This window comes from Corvus cornix, chromosome 3 (genome assembly GCF_000738735.6).
Source record: "Corvus cornix cornix isolate S_Up_H32 chromosome 3, ASM73873v5, whole genome shotgun sequence".
Classification (NCBI taxonomy): domain Eukaryota; kingdom Metazoa; phylum Chordata; class Aves; order Passeriformes; family Corvidae; genus Corvus; species Corvus cornix.
The window spans coordinates 90,380,989-90,402,006 of record NC_047056.1 but is presented as its reverse complement, the minus strand read 5'-3'; the positions used below and the strand labels follow the sequence as shown (position 1 = coordinate 90,402,006).

At 37.2% G+C, this 21,018-nt stretch overlaps 1 protein-coding gene across 2 annotated transcripts in view; it reads right to left on the bottom strand.

Annotated features, from left to right (window-relative positions):
* Nucleotides 1-10,534: 10,534 nt before the first annotated feature.
* BMP5 (bone morphogenetic protein 5) overlaps nucleotides 10,535-21,018 on the bottom strand; it is a 57,564-nt gene continuing 47,080 nt past the window's right edge. For both annotated transcript variants that reach the window (XM_010406011.2, XM_019286072.1), the window contains 3 exons: nucleotides 18,496-18,572; nucleotides 16,522-16,632; nucleotides 10,535-12,845 (listed from right to left, as the gene is read on the bottom strand). In XM_010406011.2, the coding sequence (XP_010404313.1) occupies nucleotides 12,696-12,845; nucleotides 16,522-16,632; nucleotides 18,496-18,572 (338 nt within the window). In that variant the 3' untranslated portion in view covers nucleotides 10,535-12,695. The remainder of the gene's footprint in view (nucleotides 12,846-16,521; nucleotides 16,633-18,495; nucleotides 18,573-21,018) is intronic.

The window sequence follows — 21,018 nt, the reverse complement described above, 5'->3', positions numbered from 1 at the left end:
TGTTACTAAGCACTATTTTATCTAATACTCAGCTAGAGCCTTTTTGAAAGACAGATTGTAATTGAGTGTGATAAGTTCTGTTTTCTGATAGCTATTATTACTACAGTGCCAGAATAAGTGGTTGAAAAATATATTTATATGAATCAATTTTGATTGTATAACTTACAGTGCTTACTTTATTAACTTAGTCTCATACAATCTTGTTTCCCAATTCTTAAGAAAGACATTTTAAAAAACACAACCCCTAATTTCCTATTCTTCATTAGGCACATTTATCCAAACCTTGATTAGATTTCTCTCACTTTCTGAGTGATGCTGCCCTATGGAGCATCCAGCAAGGCCAACAGTCTGCCATTCCCATACTTTTACTTATTCTTCAGACCTTCATGAAGAAATTTGAAATGCAATTATAGCAGTCATAGCAAAAAATATGTTAGCCAAAAGGACAATGGAGGATCATATCTTTATGCATTTTCATGCATTTTATTATTAATAATATCTTCCTGTGGATGTCTGATCTCTGAGAAGTGAGAAAAAAATCTGAATATCACGTACAACAAAAATATAAGAGGAAGGCTAAATTCTCAAATTCTATTTCAAATTAAAACAGAAAAATTCATGGGAACCAAGAGGAAAAAGAGTTTATACTAGCATTCTATTCAGATTTCCATCACCTATTAAAATTGTTAACTTACAACATATGTAGCTTTTCATCAAAACAACAAGAGTAAGATTAGAAATAATCGAAATTAAAGAATTTTCAATTGCCAGTACAACCCATGGAATTAAAATCTGGGCTTTTTATATCTTTCCATTATTTGTCATTGAGATAAATGCTTGCTGTTGGATAAACTATGAACCCAGGTTTTCTTTCTGTGCACACAGCACTATATGACATAGGAAAGCTTCATTTTTCACTGCTGCAATGAAATGACAGTGTAAAATCTCTAGGGGATGCCAGTCAAACATAGTAGCACTGCTCCAAAATGTCCCAGCTGCAGATCTAGCCCAAGGACCAAAGCTTCGAGTCTTATGCATAATTAGCAAAGTAATAGAAAGTGGTAACAAAATAGAAGCCCAAGCACTACTTTTTTCCTGCAAAGGCGTTGATGCCTTTTGACAATGTGAATTTGAGCTGATACCTGTGGTCAACAGTCCCAAAATAACAGCAAAACTTGTTCAAAGGAGGACAGGGGAGCCCTAAAGCATGGGTCACATGCGCAGTCCTTCAGGGAGAAGTCTTGTTCTACTCTTGAACACACAGTGCTGCATACACTGTCTGGAGAACCCACAAATCAGCCAAGCACAGATCCGTCACCCAGAGAGACATGGATTTTTCCATGTGATTTTTACCTATATTCCAGGGAATTCAGAAAGATGAAAGCAAAATGTAGAGCTTGGGATCTTCACATTGTGTTCTGACCTTTCCAGCAGTATACTGAGTCCATAAACTGATTCGTTTTGCTCAGTGGTTCTCTGGTTTTTTGAAATGGATGTAGTGAAAAAGGCTCCATCTATTTTTACATCCTTTCCAAAGACCAATCTGTATCCCAACAACAGATGTTTTCTTTATTTATACATGCAAATAAAGTACAATAAAAATAAATATCACATGGAAAGACACAGATATACAAGTGCTGAGAACATATGTTAACAAATAGACATCTAAAACCATTTTTCAATGATAATGTGTGAAGAGGAAAAGTGCTTAGATATCAAAGGGATGTGCATGGTAAAGTCAATAATGTATTGAATACGAATTCAATATGCATTACAGTTCACCAGTGTAAACAGGGTTAGAGCCAGGAAAGTTAAGAAAAAAATTAAGAGAAATATGTTTTTTGGGGCATCTGTATTCTTCACTATGGGCTTTTGGTCCCTTGGGGTGTTCTGACCCTACTTTTTGTTGTGCAGAAGATGAAACAAATATGTATAGCTAGATACCAACATAAAAACTAAATCCATCTGGGGTATCATCTCACTAATATGTTAATTGAATACATAGTCTTCTTGCTCCAAGCTAAGATAGTTCTTTTTTTCTTGACCTTTTAGATGAGGTCTACAGTTACTTCTACATTTCTTTTTGTTCTAAAGATGCAAGAAATGGTAGCAGTGAGTATTCTGATCCAGCAAGTTCACCATGACTTTGGAGATAGGCTTCTGAAGTGAACAACTGTAGATGGCCCTGAGTGTGCACAAGCCCCAGACTATTTCATTTTTAGTGACACTCAATATCCTGATGGAGCTATACAGTAAAGGATATTACTATAACCAATGACATATATTTCCTTTTCATTTATTTACTTTTAGGTCATGAGGGGAATAAAGATCAACACAACTACAGTGTCTATTGAGGCATTTATTTCAGTTCTCTCTGCCCTGTACCTTGCATTAACGCGTGAGCCTCTGAGAAGACTGCTACAGTGCAATGAATCATCCCACTAAATCACTAATTAGAGAAAACTCCTCTCAGATTCAGTGAGTCATCAGCTTTGCATATTATGTTTTTCAGACTTTTTCACAATATCTAGGATATTCTGAGAACAGGAAGAGTAACATTTCATAGACTGGAGAAAGTCACTTGGGAATAAACAACAAAAATAGGTTGAGCAGATAATTTTTTTTGTTAATGACTAAAGGAGCTCTTTAGGATTAAAAAAAGTAATACCTTGAATTGAAGTGAGCAAATTAGAAAAAATAAACAATTTTCTAATGAAGGAATATTCCTCTAATTAAGATATCTATCAGATGGCATGTGTTTACGCACTTGCATTTGTATATGCAAATAACAAATACGCACAAACAGGACTATCTGTTACCTGAGCCCCTCGTTAATATTAAGGTATTTATGCTCTCAATTCTTCTTTGATACTTGTCGCTGTTGTGGCGGTCATGACACGCATGGACAGTGCCTTGGATTAAGTGCCAAAAGCCATTTATTTAACAAAGCAGCCTCTTTCATAAACATTCTGTATGTTGTCATTCGTGTTACAGATTCATTGGCTGCTAAACTACTACAATACTCCTACTGGCTGCTGTTAACTAAAACATGCAGTCATTGGCTACCTATGGCATAAGCGTCCAAGCATTCAGAAAAATAACAGGTGCAGATATGTTGCTGTTTTTCTCCTGTTGTTTAACTTTCATGCTTCTGTTGATACTATATTCTCATGGATAAAAACTAACTGCTTTTCTTCTCATGGGCTTTTCTCATGAATAGAGGTTAACCATGTCCAAATTAAGGTCTGTGAAGACTCCAGACCTGCTGTCGGCCTCAACAGATACTGGTAAATGTTTTATTATTGTATTAAAAATGAGAACTGAAAGAGTCAAATATATCCTTGAAAATTTTGGTTTATCACAAAAAGAAGTGTATGGCAGATAAGAATTCAGAAAAAAACCAACAGCATCTAATGCCACAAATAGCACTATTTTTGCTCTGCTTAATGGATCTGAATGTCAAAATGTCTCACAAAGCCTAATTAATTTCACTTGCCCTTTATAAATGCGTGACAAATCCATGCAGATATGGAATATTTGTTTTCCAAAGTTTCATTGTGAATCAATGATTGAAGCAGGGAAGCAATCCAGAACTTTTAAAGCTATCTCATTTTCTTGCACCAATTAAGCTTCTGACTCTGCTTTTATGCCCTTTAAACTGTATCTGAAGTTTTAATAATTTTTATGAAGTCAACTGGATAAGTGACTTCAAATATCAAAAATTAATTGACTAAATTGCTTTTATAGTCAGCTGACAGTCACTTCTGTCATTTCTTTACTGTCCAGATAGAAATGGGAAGAAAAGACCCATATGTATTAGAACACAGCCAAGAGTTAAAGTGAGTCTGATATGAAAATGATACTGTTTCCTCTTGGAAAATCTATCCAACAATTTCTAGTAATTTGAAGATCTACATCTTTGTGCATAAGCAAAGGTTAAATAAGGTTGAAACTTTACTAGCTGGGCTGTATTTATACTGTAGTAGACTCTTCAAAATATCCAGCATACAGTCTTGACCTTGGAAGAGACTGAAAATGCAAGTGCTGTCAGTGGTACTGACAGTAAAGTACTTATACAAAACTGAGTCAGCATCAAAAATGTCAGCAGAACATTTTCTGTTTTAAATTAATTCTCTCAACATTTTCATTGGAAATGTGTGTACATTTCAACATTAGGCTGCCAAAGTTAAGGAATTCTCAGCTCTGCACAGATGATTGTACTGTGTGGTTAACCACTTCACTGCATCTCTGGAGCACTGCATAAAGCAGGAGAGCAGTCACCTTCTTCACAGAAGTAGGACTCTCAGAGTTCCAATGAACCAAAGATAAAAATACTCAGAAGTACTCCTGACAGGATGTTAGTCAGAAGATGGTGCTATTATAACAGAACTTCTAAGGCAGCTGAGTCTCTACAGGAAAATGCAAAAGTAAACCCCAAGTGTAAATTAAAAGCTGATTTCACTGTGAGCTGATGCTCTGCCTGTCACTGAATACACCTCACAGAAATGCACTCACTAGGACACCCTTTAAGTCTACACCTTGGCTTGCTTGCATCAAAGAGGAAATGCACCAGAGAACACACTTTAAATTGCCATTCACAAACTTTTCCACACCCACTTGGATCTTAGCCCATTTTAGTGACCCTCAAGTGATCAACAACATTTTAATGTATTTCTGTACCACATAGTGTATTTCCATGTCAATATATAGGTTCTGACTGAATTGCTGCTGGTATTGCAAACAACCTGGAAACAGGCAGTAATACAATTTTATGGCTTCTGGAGCATTATTAGCTCAAATATCTACATAGAACCACTGCTTTGTGTCATATAGAAATAGCTTTGAAAACACTTCCTTTTGTCTTCATAAGGGGAAAAAATGGAGGTTGCCCAAATCTTCATAAACAGAATACAAAATTTTCCGAAATGTGAAAAGATTGCATTTTGGCTGTGAAGGAGAAAAAGCTGATGTTGGTGGGAAAATGAGGAAACAAACATATAATTACTAAAACATCTGGATGCAAGTAAATGAGCATGGTAATTACCTACACAACAAACGGGTGATTAGAAATGCATGAAATTAGAGCAGCGCACAGGAAAGCTAATTATCATAATTGATATGATGAGTGATATGGATTCTGTAGTCTTTGGCCAATTGTGAAAACTAGATTATAGAGAAAAAGGCAGAACCACTAAGTAGAAAAGACCACAGATGCATTTTACTGTCTGACAGAGATCTCTTCCTTGCTAGAAAATTCATAGTGCTGTTCTTAATATCTAGAATATAATGAATGTACATGTACATAAAGAAGAACAAACTGGGGACAGGTGTTCTCATCATGATGCAAATATGTTAATGAAAGAGGTTACCACTCCTGGCTGCACTCTAGTGCCCCTCTGAAGAATGTCACTCTATTGACTAAGCTTTCAGTGGAACAATCTGTTAAAAAAATTGCAAAAATCATATCTGTGAGATGAAACAGCTTGATAGCCTGGTATTCCTTCAAAGTTCAAGCAGACTGCTCTCCTGGAAGGCTGATAGGCCTTAGTGTTTAGGGCAGTGCCATGAAACTAATGACTGCAAGGAGAATGATATAAAAGCTGTATATCATGTTTAGTTACATAATTAAAACAATTTAAATATGTACATTTCACCTGATTTCTGCCTTAACAATTATTATTTGGCTCATTTCTTACAGCTTTTTTCAACAGCAAAGGTCAGCTAAGGGAAAAGATTCAGAGGAATAAGCAGGAAACCTTGTAGGAAATATTTTGCAATTCGCTATTCTTAGCTATTATTAGTTACTTAGCTATTCTAGAGTAAATCCAGAGGAACACTGCTGCTTCTACTGCCGTGTGTGTTTACATCATGGGAAAAACTAAGGGAATGGGAAAAGAGACAGTCAGTGGAAATGGGGTGTAACGTGATTGAAGAGAAGGGTCAAATTCTTTCCTGCCAAAAATGAGCAAACCTCTGTGAAAATGTCAGTGAAGCTTCACTCAGAAATGCCAGGAGATATTTTAGCCAGAGTGGGAATTTCACAATGAATACGTTTCTGGTTTTGAAATAGAGCCATACTTTTAAGCACTTTTATGATTAAATGCAAGAATTTTCAGTGGGCTCTACTGTGCACCATTCTACGAGACACTTCTGTCTCCTTGCCGGACAGCCCCTGTGTCTGCACTGGGTTGGAGAAGGGAACCCTGCAGCTTCCCGGCTCCTTTCCATGAATGTGGGCTGCTGGCTCCTCACTGAGTATGTCAGTGCCCTGCAGCCACAGCTTCTGCCAGGCTGATGGGGCTCCTGCCAGGTGTCAACACAGTCCTGGCTTCTCTGCGTCAATGGCCACTTCTACGGCACTGGTGCGAGCTGTGCAGAACTCCAATAATCTTTTAAAAAACTTATTAATAACTGCTTTCATTATTGTTTTTAAAACTTCTAAATAAAGTTTGGGAACTTCCACATTCAGTTCAATTCTGAAGCGAGAAATTAATTTCCCATAATTTTAAGTTACTTTCAGCTGTATTTTGTTGTTGATAAGTGAGAAGAAAGAGTAAAAACATAAGGCCTTATTTATAAGGAGAGGAAATCTGAGTATTAAGGAGTTAATTGTATTCTGGCATGAATAACATTCTCATTACTTCACTGTCCAATATGGGTAAACAGAAAGAATAAGAAATACGTTTACGAATATTTCAAGGGCACTGTTAATTTTGATAGGTTTTGTATATACACCAATATATCTGAGAATATTGTTCTGGTCCTTGGATACATGTCCTGAGGTGCACAACGTAGGTCCTGCTAACGAGAAACTCTTACATTTTGATTAAATTTCAAAGCATGAAATATAATCAGGCTCAGTAGTGTGTTAAAAACTATTTGCTAAAAACTGTTTGCTTTACAGGGAATAGAAGTAGCTATATTAATTCCATTTCCAAAGAGGAAACTAAATAGGGAGCTTTTTTCTTGCTAAATGCACAAATCCTTTTCACAGACAGGCTTTGTGGAACCCTATGCACTTACCTACATATTTCTATCCACAAGAATTCATACCAAGACACCAAACCAAGAAAAATCCAAATGCATGCAAAAATGAAAGAAAAAGTAAGCAAAAAGTTTTCTCAAAGATTCACATCCCAGTTAAACAAGTAACTGACTTGGCAGGTCTTGTCTTTGTTCTGTCCCTGCAGCACAGTCTAGGAAAGAGCACTCCCAGTGGGAGCTGTTAGTCTTGAATAATAAAACAGATAACGTGTAGAGAAGGCTGAAAAGAGCCATTGCAGAGGTTAAGGGAGAAACACTAATTTTGGAAAGGAATCCCAGTGGTGGATGTAAAATTGGCCCGAATAAAAGGGAACACGTTCTTGTGGCAGAACAGCTCAGCAACCAAGAAAATAACCAGGCATGAAAAGCTTTATTTTCCAATTAGATCAGTTTAGGGAGTTTGATATATGCACTGTGTTTCTCTACCATGTCTTGTCCAACCTTTGGTGTCTCTGCAGTTGAGTAGCTCCAGGTTCAAGTCTGGACTTCTCCTTTGTCAAAGAATTTATGGGGGCAGAGATGCCAGAAAGATCCCCCACAAAGTTTCCTCCTTACAATGTAGTCAAAGACCTTTTTCATTTTCACAAGTGTTTCTGCTCATAAGTCAGCTGGAAACCCAGAAGAGACCAGGACAAGTTTTACAGAGATCTGCTCCCATATCTCTGCTTCAATATTATTCTCTGAGAGCTGTTCCCTAGAAAATATGTTGCTCTCACATCTCCAGCCAACATCTGGCCCGAGAACCCCTGCTACACAGATATGAATACAGTCCCAGTCTTAACACATTGCTGAACTTCCCACTGAGGAGGCGGAAAATGTAAGAAAAGAGAGGGATGTAACACCGCCTTCAAGTCTACTGGTACAGATTTATGACCCTGCTGAAAAGGTGCTCCAAGATCTGCTGCAAGATAATCTCTGTTGGCTCCCTAAAAGTAGCTTTTAAGTATAGCCACTCCCACTTTGGAAAGGTGTGGTCTACATTCTGCAAAAAAATAACAATGAAAATAGAAAAATACTTTGTAAATGCAAAGTATAGGTCCAGGTAACCCCTAAGACTGCCTATCTTTCCTTAAGGTTATGAGCTGCATGGACAGAAGTGCCAGGTGTATGCATCACTCGCCAAGAGCGTGCAACAGGGTTTAGAGCACTGGGACACTGCAGGTCTGGTTGTCTTCCCTATACTGCCTCTCATCTGCTCTTCTCTTTGCCAAGCCTGTCCACTTTTCTGTACACATAATGCTTAGCAATACTAATAACACATGCTTCTTTAATAAAGCATTAACATCTGCTAAAACAATGAAAATATTCATTCATATTAATAAGAATAATCAGTGGTGCCTATTGGAAGCAAAAACGGGAAAAGAACAGAAAGTATTTAGCTGGAAATATAGCAGTTGGGAGAAGTGTCTCTGTCATGTATTATGAATGTGGAAAACAGAATACAAAAGGCCCATTTAATTCACATGAGATTCATGACCCCTCATATACCATGTTTGGTGCTGATTTATTTGAATTAAGATGGCCAGAAAACCTCCTCTAACTGTTTTTTGTTGAATTATTTAGTTCAGTTTTCTTTTGTTTTTAATCAAGCTCTTGCTCAAGCCCTGTGAGTAAGAATTCAGTAACACATTGTAAATCACATTTTGCAAGTTCTGTGACTTCAGATGAGATAGTAAAAGATAATGCTGTATAATTCACATGTGGCTGGTTTGTCATTCAGGCACCACATGTCAGATTCTCTCTATACACAGCTGAATGTGTGAGCAAAAAAGCTGAGGAGACTGCAAATAACATAGTTTTAAGGTCCTGGTAAATAGAATGCTTTTGTTATTGCTGAAACAATTCAGAGTCTTATGAGTACAAGCCTAAACCATTTTTTTTTAACAATCCTTGACTCAAATTCAATTTATCGTGAAACTTTTCCAAAAGAGGAATTGACAAAAAAGCCCAAAAACCAACAACTAACCAAAACAAAACACAAGAAAAACACAGTCAGCAATTCAACCTTTCCCAAGTAAATGGTAGAGAAAATTATATTCCAAAACAGAAGTGTGACATCCCATCATGATAACAAAAGATTTCTCAAAGCTTCACATACAAAATAAACATCTGAGTAAAACTTTTTCAACAATGTAATGTTATTTTTAAGGTGTCAGGGATTGTCACTGACTGCAGTTGCTCAAACAAGGTCTAAGCAGAGTCACTGTCCTAAAACTACTCTCGAGTCTTTGGAGAGAAATAGGTGAATTGCAATCCAAAAAAGCAACTTCTCTATATTGTCCCTAAAGAAAGTCTCAGTTAAGGTGTCTACGGCATAGATGTAACTCACACCACTCATGGATCTACCATTTACCAAAATGAGGCCCCAAATGGTCTGACAATTGATTCACGTAATCTAAAGACTAAGTACTCTTCTATAGTGTTATACGTCCCAGTATGCAAACCAAACAGCTGCGCTGTCATGTGCAGCTAAAAAGGACTGGTGTCTTATTCCTAGAGATACCCAGACTCCTCGTGTGGCTCCATTTTCACTCCCTACCTAATCCCTCACACAAATACATATTTACCTACACAGACCACTGCAGAAGGACGAGTCATGGCACTGTTAAGGGCGTATCAGTCCAAACAACCTTTCAGATAGATGCACCATGGAATGAAGTATGATCATCACTTTGTTTGAAGACATCCACACCAACGACTCTCCAAGATGTCTCTAGCTGGGCTTTGCACTAATCTGATACATTGCTATGTTGTCAGCTACCAGACAGCTTTGAAACACTGATTCTGTACTGGACTTCTACTGGGTGTTTTTGGCTTTCAGCCATTGAGGTTCCCACTGTTAAGGATGCCAAAAGCTTAAACAGCTTGAAAAAAAATAAAGCTCGTGTCCTAAATGATAACGGAATAGTCTTTATGACTAGAGGAATAGATGTATCTACAGATAAGGGTATATTTTCATATAATTATATACCCATTGCATTAAATCCAAGTGTATATATATTATGCATAAATATATATAAAATAACAGATATTTGATAGGACCAAGCAAAAGAACAAAAGGTCTTCTATTAGTAGGTGCTACTGAAGAATATCTTACCTGAACAAGTTTACAAGAAAACATGTATATATTTACTTCTCCAGAGCCTGCAGAATGTTTGCTGCCCCTATCCTTCATTTCAACCAGGGGAATGACCAGTTATGGATTTATAGGGAATTTTAAAAAACATTTCTCCTCTCTAGTGTATTTTGAGGAGAGTACTAGCACTTGGAGGTATGATTTGAAGGCATGATTTTTATTAGTAGTGTAGATGGTTCACCATCTGCTGTTTAAGAAACAACAAAATAAGAGTAATTTTGCAAAATGTTTGTACTAAAAATGAACTATAAAAAAAGCTGTCCATAACCATTGGTTATCTGCTTTTCCTTTTAAAAGGATACATCAAGTCAGTGTCATTTTGTCATGTGTCTAAAAAGCAAAGCCACAGCAGAGGAAAATATTATTACAGGTTTATTATGTCTCAAAATATAGAAATATATTCCGACAGCATATTTTAAAGAATAATATAACAATAATCTTCAGCTTCTTAGTCTCAAAATGGTACACCATTATTTAAAAATATATTACTTAATGTACCCAAAATTTAGGATCCATCAAATTCCATTTAGAATAAATTGAATTCAAAAAAAGCATAACCACCTACCCAATTTATACAAAAAACCATTAATTTTTTTTAAAAAAAACAGAGGACTTTAACTTTTCTAAGAAGGTAATTCAGATGGAGACCTATTTTCCTATACACTCTTGTGCATGAACTGCAACTAAATGTAGATATGTAGGTAATGTCAGTATAAAATACAGATGGGAGTGTAAAATGGTACTGTTCTATTAAGGGGAAAGAGTTCCCAAGGCTGAAATCAGAACTGATAAATTTTTTTTAATTGAGTGTATGCATAGAAAGGATTTATGTTTTACTCCAATAGCAAGATAAAATAAATTAGTTTCTGCAAAAATGACAGCTGCCTATTCACATGCATACGCAGTCACACACACATGCTGATTTTATCAGTCTGTAATCATCTGAGTTTTCTGAGATATGTTTTAAATAACCAGAGAAGTCAGAGTTTACATGAATATACTAAGAAGAAACTTACAAATTCTATCCATTTTCAGCAACTATTTGAGAATTGTTTAAAGGAAGCATTTTTAAAGAAGGCAATTCATGATAAAAGCATATGTTATAATTAGCCATGTAATAGAGAGAAAAACATTTCTATTTTCCCATTTTCATAACACTAAAATAAAGGGGTACCCAAAGACATTAAATGTAATTAACTCAAAATAAACATATGTGTAGTGGTGGTGGGAATGGTAATCTGAAATTGGTTGTGTAATTCACAGCCAAAGGATTTAACTTCGGGCCGAAATTTGGTGGGATTAAAAAGTTATTTATATGGATTTAAGAACTATCAAAGTTGCAATAATTAATGCTAAATAAAAGGAAAAAAATCCCATATTAAGTCTCATTATTTAAACCAATCCCCACCTGATAGAAAAGCAGATGGGACTGAAAGTAGGCTGCACCTTCTTATGAAAGATGTTTTTTATCTTTTCCTGAAAACAGCCACCACTGGGGATAAGATTTTTGATTAAACAAGTGACAGCTGCTGCACCCCATGTACCTTCCCTTGCACACTCATAAAACACATCCAGAAGTGGGAGCTAAATAAAGCAAAGCACTTCCATACCCTGTATTCTGTATACTTTGTGTGTATAGTAACTTGTGTATGTAATGGGAAGGCTTTTGTTTGATTTTGGCTTGGTTTACACTATTATAAAGATACCTGCCAGAGCAGTGTAGTAGATAACAAACTGATATGATTTGAGGTAAGAATGTTGTAGTTCAATTTTTAGCGTTAACTTGGAAAGTCATAGATAGAGGCAAGTCTGTCTACACGGGATTTCTGAAGCCTGGAGCCATTTACAAACTCTTCATCACACAGGCCAAAAAGTAACATACTCCTCCAATTACACTCATCTTGTTAAAGAAAATAGTTATAACAATTATGTGCAATTTTTTCACTTCTATTTTTTACCTGCTATTTATTTACTTAAGCATGGTTCAACATTTCACTTTTTCTAATGGAGCAGAACTTCTAAAAGAAAAAATATGTTCAGCCAAGAAGTTTTGTTTAGTTTTTTTCCTCCTGTGCCTTTTTCTAAAGAAATATCTTGCCACAGTTTTCATTGGCACAATATGACCAAATGCATTTTAGTTCCTCTAACAATACAAAGCAGTTACAGAAGTTCTGGAGTTTCTAGTTTAAAAAAATTCTATACAAAAAGGCTTTACTTTACAATATTGGAATGGGATAAAGCAGATTTCAGCATGGTCAATTGAAAAATTAATTTGTGAACTTCTATTGCATAGTGAGGTGACCCATTAAATAAATGGTTCTGAAATTTTGCTCATACAAAAGAAACTATATACTTTTAAATAAATAAAAGCTACTATATACATTATACTGTACAATTAAATGAGAGATGACATGAAATGGAATAAATTTAGGCCTGCCTTTTCATCAGCAAGGCTCATATCTTGACTTTATTACAATTTTGAATAAAACCCTCTGCTTTAGATTATTTTTTTATTTTAGTGGCAGCCACATGAACGCACCACCATATTCCTGTATTTTTTTAAAATAACATTGGAACTGTCATCAAAGTAGAGCACGGAGATTGCATTCAGTTTTGTTGGTGCACAGCATGGCTTTGGTACGTGATCAGGGAACATCAAGTGAACCTGAAAGACAGATGAATACATAGCTCATATATCAAACAGAGAGGTACAAGGACAATGTCAGTGCAAAACATGTCTTTGCAATTCAGCGAGGGCTGTGGTCACAAATTTTCCTCGGTTAGCAACTTTAAAGCACGGCTTACCTCCAGCACATTTCTCTGATTTCAATTGCGCGGGCAGAGTTATACAATAAAAGCAGATGCAGAGATAAATGAGGAGAAGCAGCCAAGACAGAAAGTTGGTTTTCAGATGAAATTTAGAGAAGAATTGGAGTTAGGCGGCTGCTCAGGAAAACATTTAAACATATTGTCTGTACCATCTTTGCTGAGGGCAGGGCATAATATGAAGCAAAGCTCAAGCCCCAGGTCTCACCAGGACCCCAGCATGTGCTAAAATGCTTTCCTGTCTTGGGGGCTGCATGTGGAGGAAAATCTATTGCAGACAGCAAAGGCTGTGCAGGCAAAGCCTCATAAAGACACTGTTTTCAGCCTATGAAATGGTAAGATGTGGGGTCTCAGACAGTATGAGTGCATTTTAAGGTCTTAATCTAGGTACCAGTGGATCCAATTCTACTTCCACTGGATTAAAAATCGGTTTATAAGGTGGGTGCCAGCTGGACAGAATGTTTGGGGAGGGGCTGAAGCGGAGAAGTCTTCATGTTCACCAGGCTGAAATATATCAATGAAAGGTTAAAGAGAAAGAAAAGAGTTTTGAAAAGTGTCCCAGAACAAACAAGATCTAGTGGAAATAAAATGGGGGAAGTACAAGTTCTTTGTACTTGAAAGAAGGTTGGATGTAATATTCTACACATGCTGAAGACTTGGAAACTGGAGAGGCCAGAGAAGAGGGAGTTGTAATAGAGAGGGCAAGAGATTATTAAGGCATGGATGAAGACTTCAGCAGTAATAGGTTTCATTTGTATGTTAAGTCTTTGTAAATCTGTTAGAGCCATCTGTCTTGCAGTGATATAAAGCCAGAGCCTTTGCCAGACAACAGAGAACAGTCTATCAGGAAACGATAGACTGTTTTACATAACAGTTACCATGAGAAGGTCTTTTGAAATGTGTAATAATAAATCCTGAAGCAGCAGTTTTGTAACAGTTTAGGCACACATTTAAAAACTATTTAACAAATGAACAGCAAAGCACTGGAGAAAAAAATGATTGTGCTTCACCTAGGCAGATGTTTGTCCTGCCACAAATCCTGGTCCCACCAGCCCCTGCCACCCCTGATGGAAGATCCGTGGCCCCACAATACCCCCATGGAAGTGATGTCCACAGCATTTTCAAGAGTTTACCCCAAATTCAGTGCAAGTCGACCTGATGATCCACTGCCTTGCATGACCAGGAAGTCAATGCTACCCCTGTGCCTGTTCTGAGGGTAATGGAAAGCAGGAGAGGAGAAGACAGTTTATAGAGCTCATTAAATGCACCCTATCTTTCATTTATATACATCTGTATTCTCTGTTTGCCTGAGTTCACTTGCAGAAAAACAAGAGAGAGAGAGTGTGAGGTACTGGCCCAGTTTCTCCTATTTTTTGTTGCAAAAGAAAATAAAAAAGAAGCAGTAAAGTTTGGAGGGGTACCAAGGAACAATCACTTCCCAGCCCAAAGAGTAGGCTTTTTCAGAATGGTGTAATCAGTATGGCTGGGAGATGACTGCATTTGGATTAGGGTGGAGCGTATGAATAATTGCTTCCCAAGCCATCCCCATATGCACACCTTGTGTAAATCTGAATTTTGTATAATTTAAACCAGAAAGCATTCAACTACTGTTATCTCATCTAATTTATGTACAGCTAAAATTTAATTAGCCTCATGATTTTTTGGCTGCACAACTGAATGCATGGACAGTACATGCAGAGGGATACACACAATTCCAAAATGGCCATAAAAAGGGGGAAAATTAAGTATCCAATTTAAAAAATAGGACAAACTACACACATTTCTTAACAATGGGAAAATAACCACTTTTGGACAGGAAAGACACACGAGAAAGTAGCACTGGGCCAACTCTTATTTAACAGTCCATAATTGCAAGAGGGAGCTCTAACCTGGGGATCTCAGCGATATTGGCAACTTTTCTGGACAATGTTTGCATAATGCTAAACTATCGCTTTGCTGACCTGCGTCTTTTCAGCTCAGGATTGCAGATATTCTGTTCTTCATTGTCTTCTAAGCATATTGCTATATTCCTTGCCAGCTGGCATTTTCTGTTCCCTTTCACCTGAACCCCTTAACACACTTCTACGTATTTTCAGCCTCTGACATTTTCCTCTCTTTTTGTAAATCTTGCTGAGTTGAATTCTAGTATAGAGGAATAATGTTGCATTGGTAACTGGCCTTGGAGAAGGTAAATGAAAAGTTGAATGGAAGGGAAAAGGTCTCAGCACATGCTGAGTTTTTAAAAATGTCCCTCTCATGTAGAAATTCTTGGCAAATTTCACAAACAGAATTTGCTTTCGATCAGAAAGAAATCAAACTTCATTTTTGTTTGTTTGCTTGTTTGTTTTTGGGTTGGTTTTTGATGTGAGGTTTAAATTTGAGGGGGATGTTGGGGCCAGTATCCCAGGTAGTAACTCCACTCATTTCTCAAGGGGGAAAGGTTTTTCAGGTCCAGATTTTTAATGTGTAAATAAAAGAAAAAGATCACTATCCATGGACAGACTCATCAGCATAATCTGATGGTCAGGATACCTTACCATTATCAGTTTAAATCAAAGGGAACCTTAAATTCACGGTTCTCTAATCGAAGTTGAATGCCTTGGTCTTTCCAGAAACTAACTGGGGATGGCAACCCTTTCCTGTTCTCATTTCATGCTGTTGCTCCCTCCTTGTGTATAATCTCTCATTCCTCTACTTCTTAAAATCATTCTGCTAATACCAGTGCTATTCAGAGTCAGTTCTTCAGCTGGCACAGGGGAAAAATCAGTTTTTGACCAGACTGACCAGACTTTGACCTCACAACATTACATTTAGTCATAGTCTAAAGATCATGATTTCTGTAGCTGAATGCTGCTGGGGTAGAGGAGGCCTAGCCAGCTGCCTCAACTAAGATCATCTTTTTGGCTGCTCCAGCTGAGGCACAGGACTAACATAAGAATTAGCAGAGGCAGAAAGCTGGCTGCAAATCCCCTTTTACATGTACCAGGCAGAGCAACAGATCCAAACACACTTATTTTTAAATTGCATTTGTAAGCCAGGCATGACTGAACACAATTTCTTACATGCAAATGCATCTGTTTGCAAAGCTTCACATTAAATTACAGTGTAAGAATCTCTGCCAGCAGTTGACAACAGAGGTCCACAAAGTGGCCAAGTGTCATCATTTCTGGAAGGTATAACATGTAGATGTTAACACTGAGCTTCAATAAGCTGCAAAAACTCTTGGAAGTCAGACCAGGGGGCCCCTTTGCTTCCTGTCTACACAATTCTCCAGTAATATAACACAGTCTTCTCATGTGCTATTGCATGCATGAAATGGAGGTGAAGCCTACCACACAGGCCACTCTGAGCAGCTCATCCTCTCTCCAACAAAATCACTAAAGCAGGTTTTCAAAATGAGCTATGATTTACCCAGAAATAATCAAAATTCAGTAGTGGTAAACAGAAGAGTCAGACTCTAAGCAAAGACACAAACAACTGAAGCATAGGCAACTATAACACAGTCAGAGGCGTACCAGAGTCTGAACAATGGCATGGTTTGTTGCATTCATGTGGGCATTGAGGGGGAAAGAACACTCTCCATCACAGTAAAACGCAGCATAGCCCTCCGGTGCAATAATCCAATCCTAAAACAAGAACAAATAAATCCACTCATTATATTTTCTTGCTCAGGGAATTTATAACTATCTCAAACTAAGACTTGCTCAATGAGAAAATGAACTTCAGAAGGTGGCATGTGAAATGAATGGGTTAATTAATCTTTTGAACAAACAATGTTTTTTTTAAAAAAAATACTTGCTTTGTTCATGAAAATTGAGATGAAAACTAAATTGAACTTAAAAATCTGTACCGAATACCAACTAATGAGGCTATAAGGGAGATTAAAAATTAAAAAATATTTGCAGAATACTTTCCCTTCCAGGCTAAAAATCTTGAGCACTTCTTGGTGCAACAAAAGTCATTAAAATGCATTCTCCTCCTTCAGCTTACTCAATACTGTTAACTGTATTATTGCGTGAGACTGAGGGTTGCTAGTGATTACCCGTTGGCAAGTCAATGAATCATACATTTTCAGTATTTCGAGCAACACAGCATGGGCAAAAGACCACAAGAGGGAAAATATTTAAAAATGTTAATGAAAGCTCTGTGTTTAGTTTTCTGAATTCCTCCTTTGCCAGGTAATGGAGGTGCTGCAGGAAGGCCAGAGAGGATCAAGTAGCTACTTCTTGGGATTTGTATCTTTTTTTTTTTGTATCTTATTTCACTCCGGGTTTCACTGATCAGATATTGTACAGTGTAGCTCTGGCTTTCTGGCAGAAACTTTTAACTCTTCTGGTAGTTTTTGTGTTAAAAATAGATTTTCTTTTTTCTATGGCTACCTTGGGCACTATGGCCACTGATCTGAGAGCCTGGCACATCTTGGAGCATACCAGAATTTATTGTTTAAAAAAAAATTTAAAACTTTTGATAGCTGAAAAAAACCCCTGTAATCTAGAGACAATGGCTCACTTGTTCAGTGGCCTGAGTTCAATACCACAAGCCTGCTCTGTGGCCCTGGACAGAGTAATTATGCTTTGCAGGCTTGGGAAAACATCCTCTGCCTACTTCTTCAGGCTGCTGTGGGGATAAATATACTACAAAATATCAGACAGGATAATGAGGCCATATGAGAATCTGAGCTGGATACATAAAGGATGAGCTGTCACTAGGGAGGTAGCATACTTTTTCTCCTCATAGACTTGTTCTGCTCCTGGAGAGTGGTTTTAAAATAATTCAGAGAAATGTGAAATGCATAGACAGCCATCCCAGAGTTCTTACCTACATATGCAATACTTATAGGTTGCTGATGGCCTTCTTGTTGTTTCTTTACAGAGAGTTCCTTGCTTTCTGGAAAAAAACTCTAGATTGATCTCTATTTTCTTTTCCCATAATGCACTGCCTTTGACTTCATGACCTTTTACTGTAAGTACATTTTTTTTTTTGTTACTGTATGGCAGGATTAGTTTTCCTCAGAAATTATATAAAATTAGCTATGGTGTTGCAAAGATCACTGAGCAGTGATCCAAGATTTATTTCCCCAAGGACCCTACCTCAGCGAAGTCTCTATGGCCTGCAGTAGACAGCACTGAACCAGGGAGGTTTAAATCTGAACTAATGAAAATTTAAAACGTTTCATTACTTGGTGTGGGGATTTTGGTTTCATTTGGTTTCATTTGGTCTCTTGAGCAGTAGTTCAAATTTATCTTTATGTAAATGAATCCAAATTATAAAGCTGCTAATGTATGCAATATCTTTGAGAGAACAACTAAACAGGTAAAGTTATATTGATAGCAATGCTGATAAGGATTTGTTACAAAATGCATTTAAAGTATTTGTCTCTCATTATTGAAATACTAATTTCCATAAAGAAAACAGAGTGTAAATAATGGGAGACTTCAAAATAGATTGTCCCAGTTTGAACTGATGGGAAAGAGCATTTATCATCTTACCTGCCATCCTAAGTCTCGGAAACTCACATAAAGTTCATGTTTCTTACATGCTTGCTTTTGCTCGCTTGTGTTATAATCTACAGGAAGTAAATAACATTAATAAATTATTTGGAAGCATTGATAGAACTGACAAGTTTTATCTATTTTTGAGATCCTGACCAAGCTATATAAAGGAAAGGAAAACCATACTGTCATTTATATTCCTAGGGTTAGTTGTAAAGGCAACGTAAACCTGGAAATCCAGAATCAGCATAGTCAGACTGATACAATTTCTGTACACTGGCATACATTCTGTACAATGCATACAACATTAGGGGAAAGAGGTTTACAAGATGTCTATTTGCTGGCTAGCTGGGGAACACCTCTGATAATATCCACACAAGTAATCAAAGAGGACAAGTGAGAGCCTGATCCAAAATATGGGGAAGTCATCTGTAGGTTGGCATGTTTTTTATAGCCAGGTAAAGAAAGCAGCTCAATCCAAAAGATGAATTAACAACAATAAAAAATGTCCTGAAACAAGGGAATTTCCAAAAGTCTCTTAGTTAAACACGTAGTAGCACATTTTATACTTCTTAATTTTTACCATATTTTGTGGAAATATTCACCACTTGTTGATCTTCGGCTGGTAATACTAATGTAAACAACTAGACTAACAGGTGCTATTTAAAGGAGTGAAAGCTCACTGTCAGAGATGTGTCAGGACAGGAGGACACAGAGAACCTTTCATACATGCTTCTGCACAACAACCTTACTCCTGGAGAAATTCTAGCACTTGCTCCTTTCTGCTCCTAAGTAACAGGAAAGGAAGGGAACAGGGTCATGCCTTAATCACATTAGTCCCCAAACTTGGTTTATAGAGCTATTCATGTGATGCCATATGTGAGGCATGTGACAGAGCAGGGAGTACAGGCTGTCTCCTCTGTTTCCAATTCAAGAATTCTTAAGGTACTTTTTTGAACCAAAATAACCATTCTGGGAAAAAAATTCACAAAACAATTCACAAAAACAACAACAAGAAAGAGCAAACAAACAAGCAAAACTCCACAAAACCCAAACAAGGAAGACATGGAAAAAGAAACAAATCCTTCAGTTTCAGGAAAAGAATTTTTTAAGGAACATTTCTTTTTAACATTGTAAGACTTGAGACTGAAATGGGAAGGTCTCTGAAAAATTTCAGGATAATTAAGAGAGAAACTCCTTTTTCACATAAAATGAAAGGAACTTCTGCAGTATATGAACTAATCTGTGTAGTTCATCACTATTCTTACAGAAAACTCTTCTAAATATATGGTCTAGAGGAGTTTTTCTGCAAATTTTCTGCTTCTTGTCAGCCATCCTGACCTCTGCTACCATTGCTTCTCTGGGTTCTCTTCAGCTTCTCTGTGTCTTTCCAAAGACGTGATGGTCACAACCAAACACAGTGTGAAATAAAGTAAAATAGTTGTTTCATATTATTTCAGGCTTATTTTCTAGTAGTATAACCCAGAATAGGAGTTTTGCAGCAAACCCACACTGTCAAGTGATCTGCTTCCAAACTTTTTTTTATATATTCCTGCCTTGTCAGCCTTAGGAGTCTTTTGTAGTTATATAAATCAATTAATAAAGAACAGATTGGGGATGAGGATGCTGATGAGAACTGTAGCATGATGAGGCTGCAGCAACCATGGTAGAGTTATGGTTCTGAGGGATGACGTCAACAACAGCGCTGCAACCCATTGCAAGTCTAGCAAGTATGGCACAAATCCCCTGTGGCTGACTAGGAAAATCTTGACTGAACTCAAATTCAAAAAGGAAGCAAAAGTAATGTGTAATTGGGACAAACTACACAGAAATAATATAAAAAAATTGCCTGGGTATGCAGGGATGGATGTTAGGAAAGTTGAAGCTGGACTTGAAACATGAGGGATGTGAAAGTCAACAAGAAGCACTTCTATAGGTACATTCACAGTAAAAAGAAAACATAAGAAAAATACAGCTTTGTTGTTCTGTAGAGCAAAGGACATAGTTACAAGGACTCAGAATAGGTTAACGTAGTCAATGACTTCTTTGTCTTGTTTTTTACTGGCAAGATTTGCCCTCAGGACTCCCAAGTCCCTGTTCCTAGTGGCTGAAGCTCTACCCACAGTAATAGAGTTAGGAATCAGTTAAGCAACTTGAAGATACATGAGTCCATGTGAGCAGAACGGATGAATTTCAGGGTGGGGATTGAGCTGACCAACACTGCAAAGTCACTTCCTGCCATTTTTGAGCATTCATACACTGAAAGACATTTCTGATGATTCAAAATGGAAAATATCACACCCATCTTCAAGGCGGCCAGTCAGCTTAACCTCAGTTTCTGAGAAGCCTTTGGAACAAATTCTCATGGAAACTGTCCAGGCACACAAAGAACAAAAAGGTGTTTTGGGAACAGTCAGCATGAATTTACTAGTTCAAACTGGGCCTAACCAATCTGACTGTTTTCTGTGATGATCTGACTAGCTTTGTGGGCTTTTGAAAAGCTCTGGGTGTTGTTCCTAT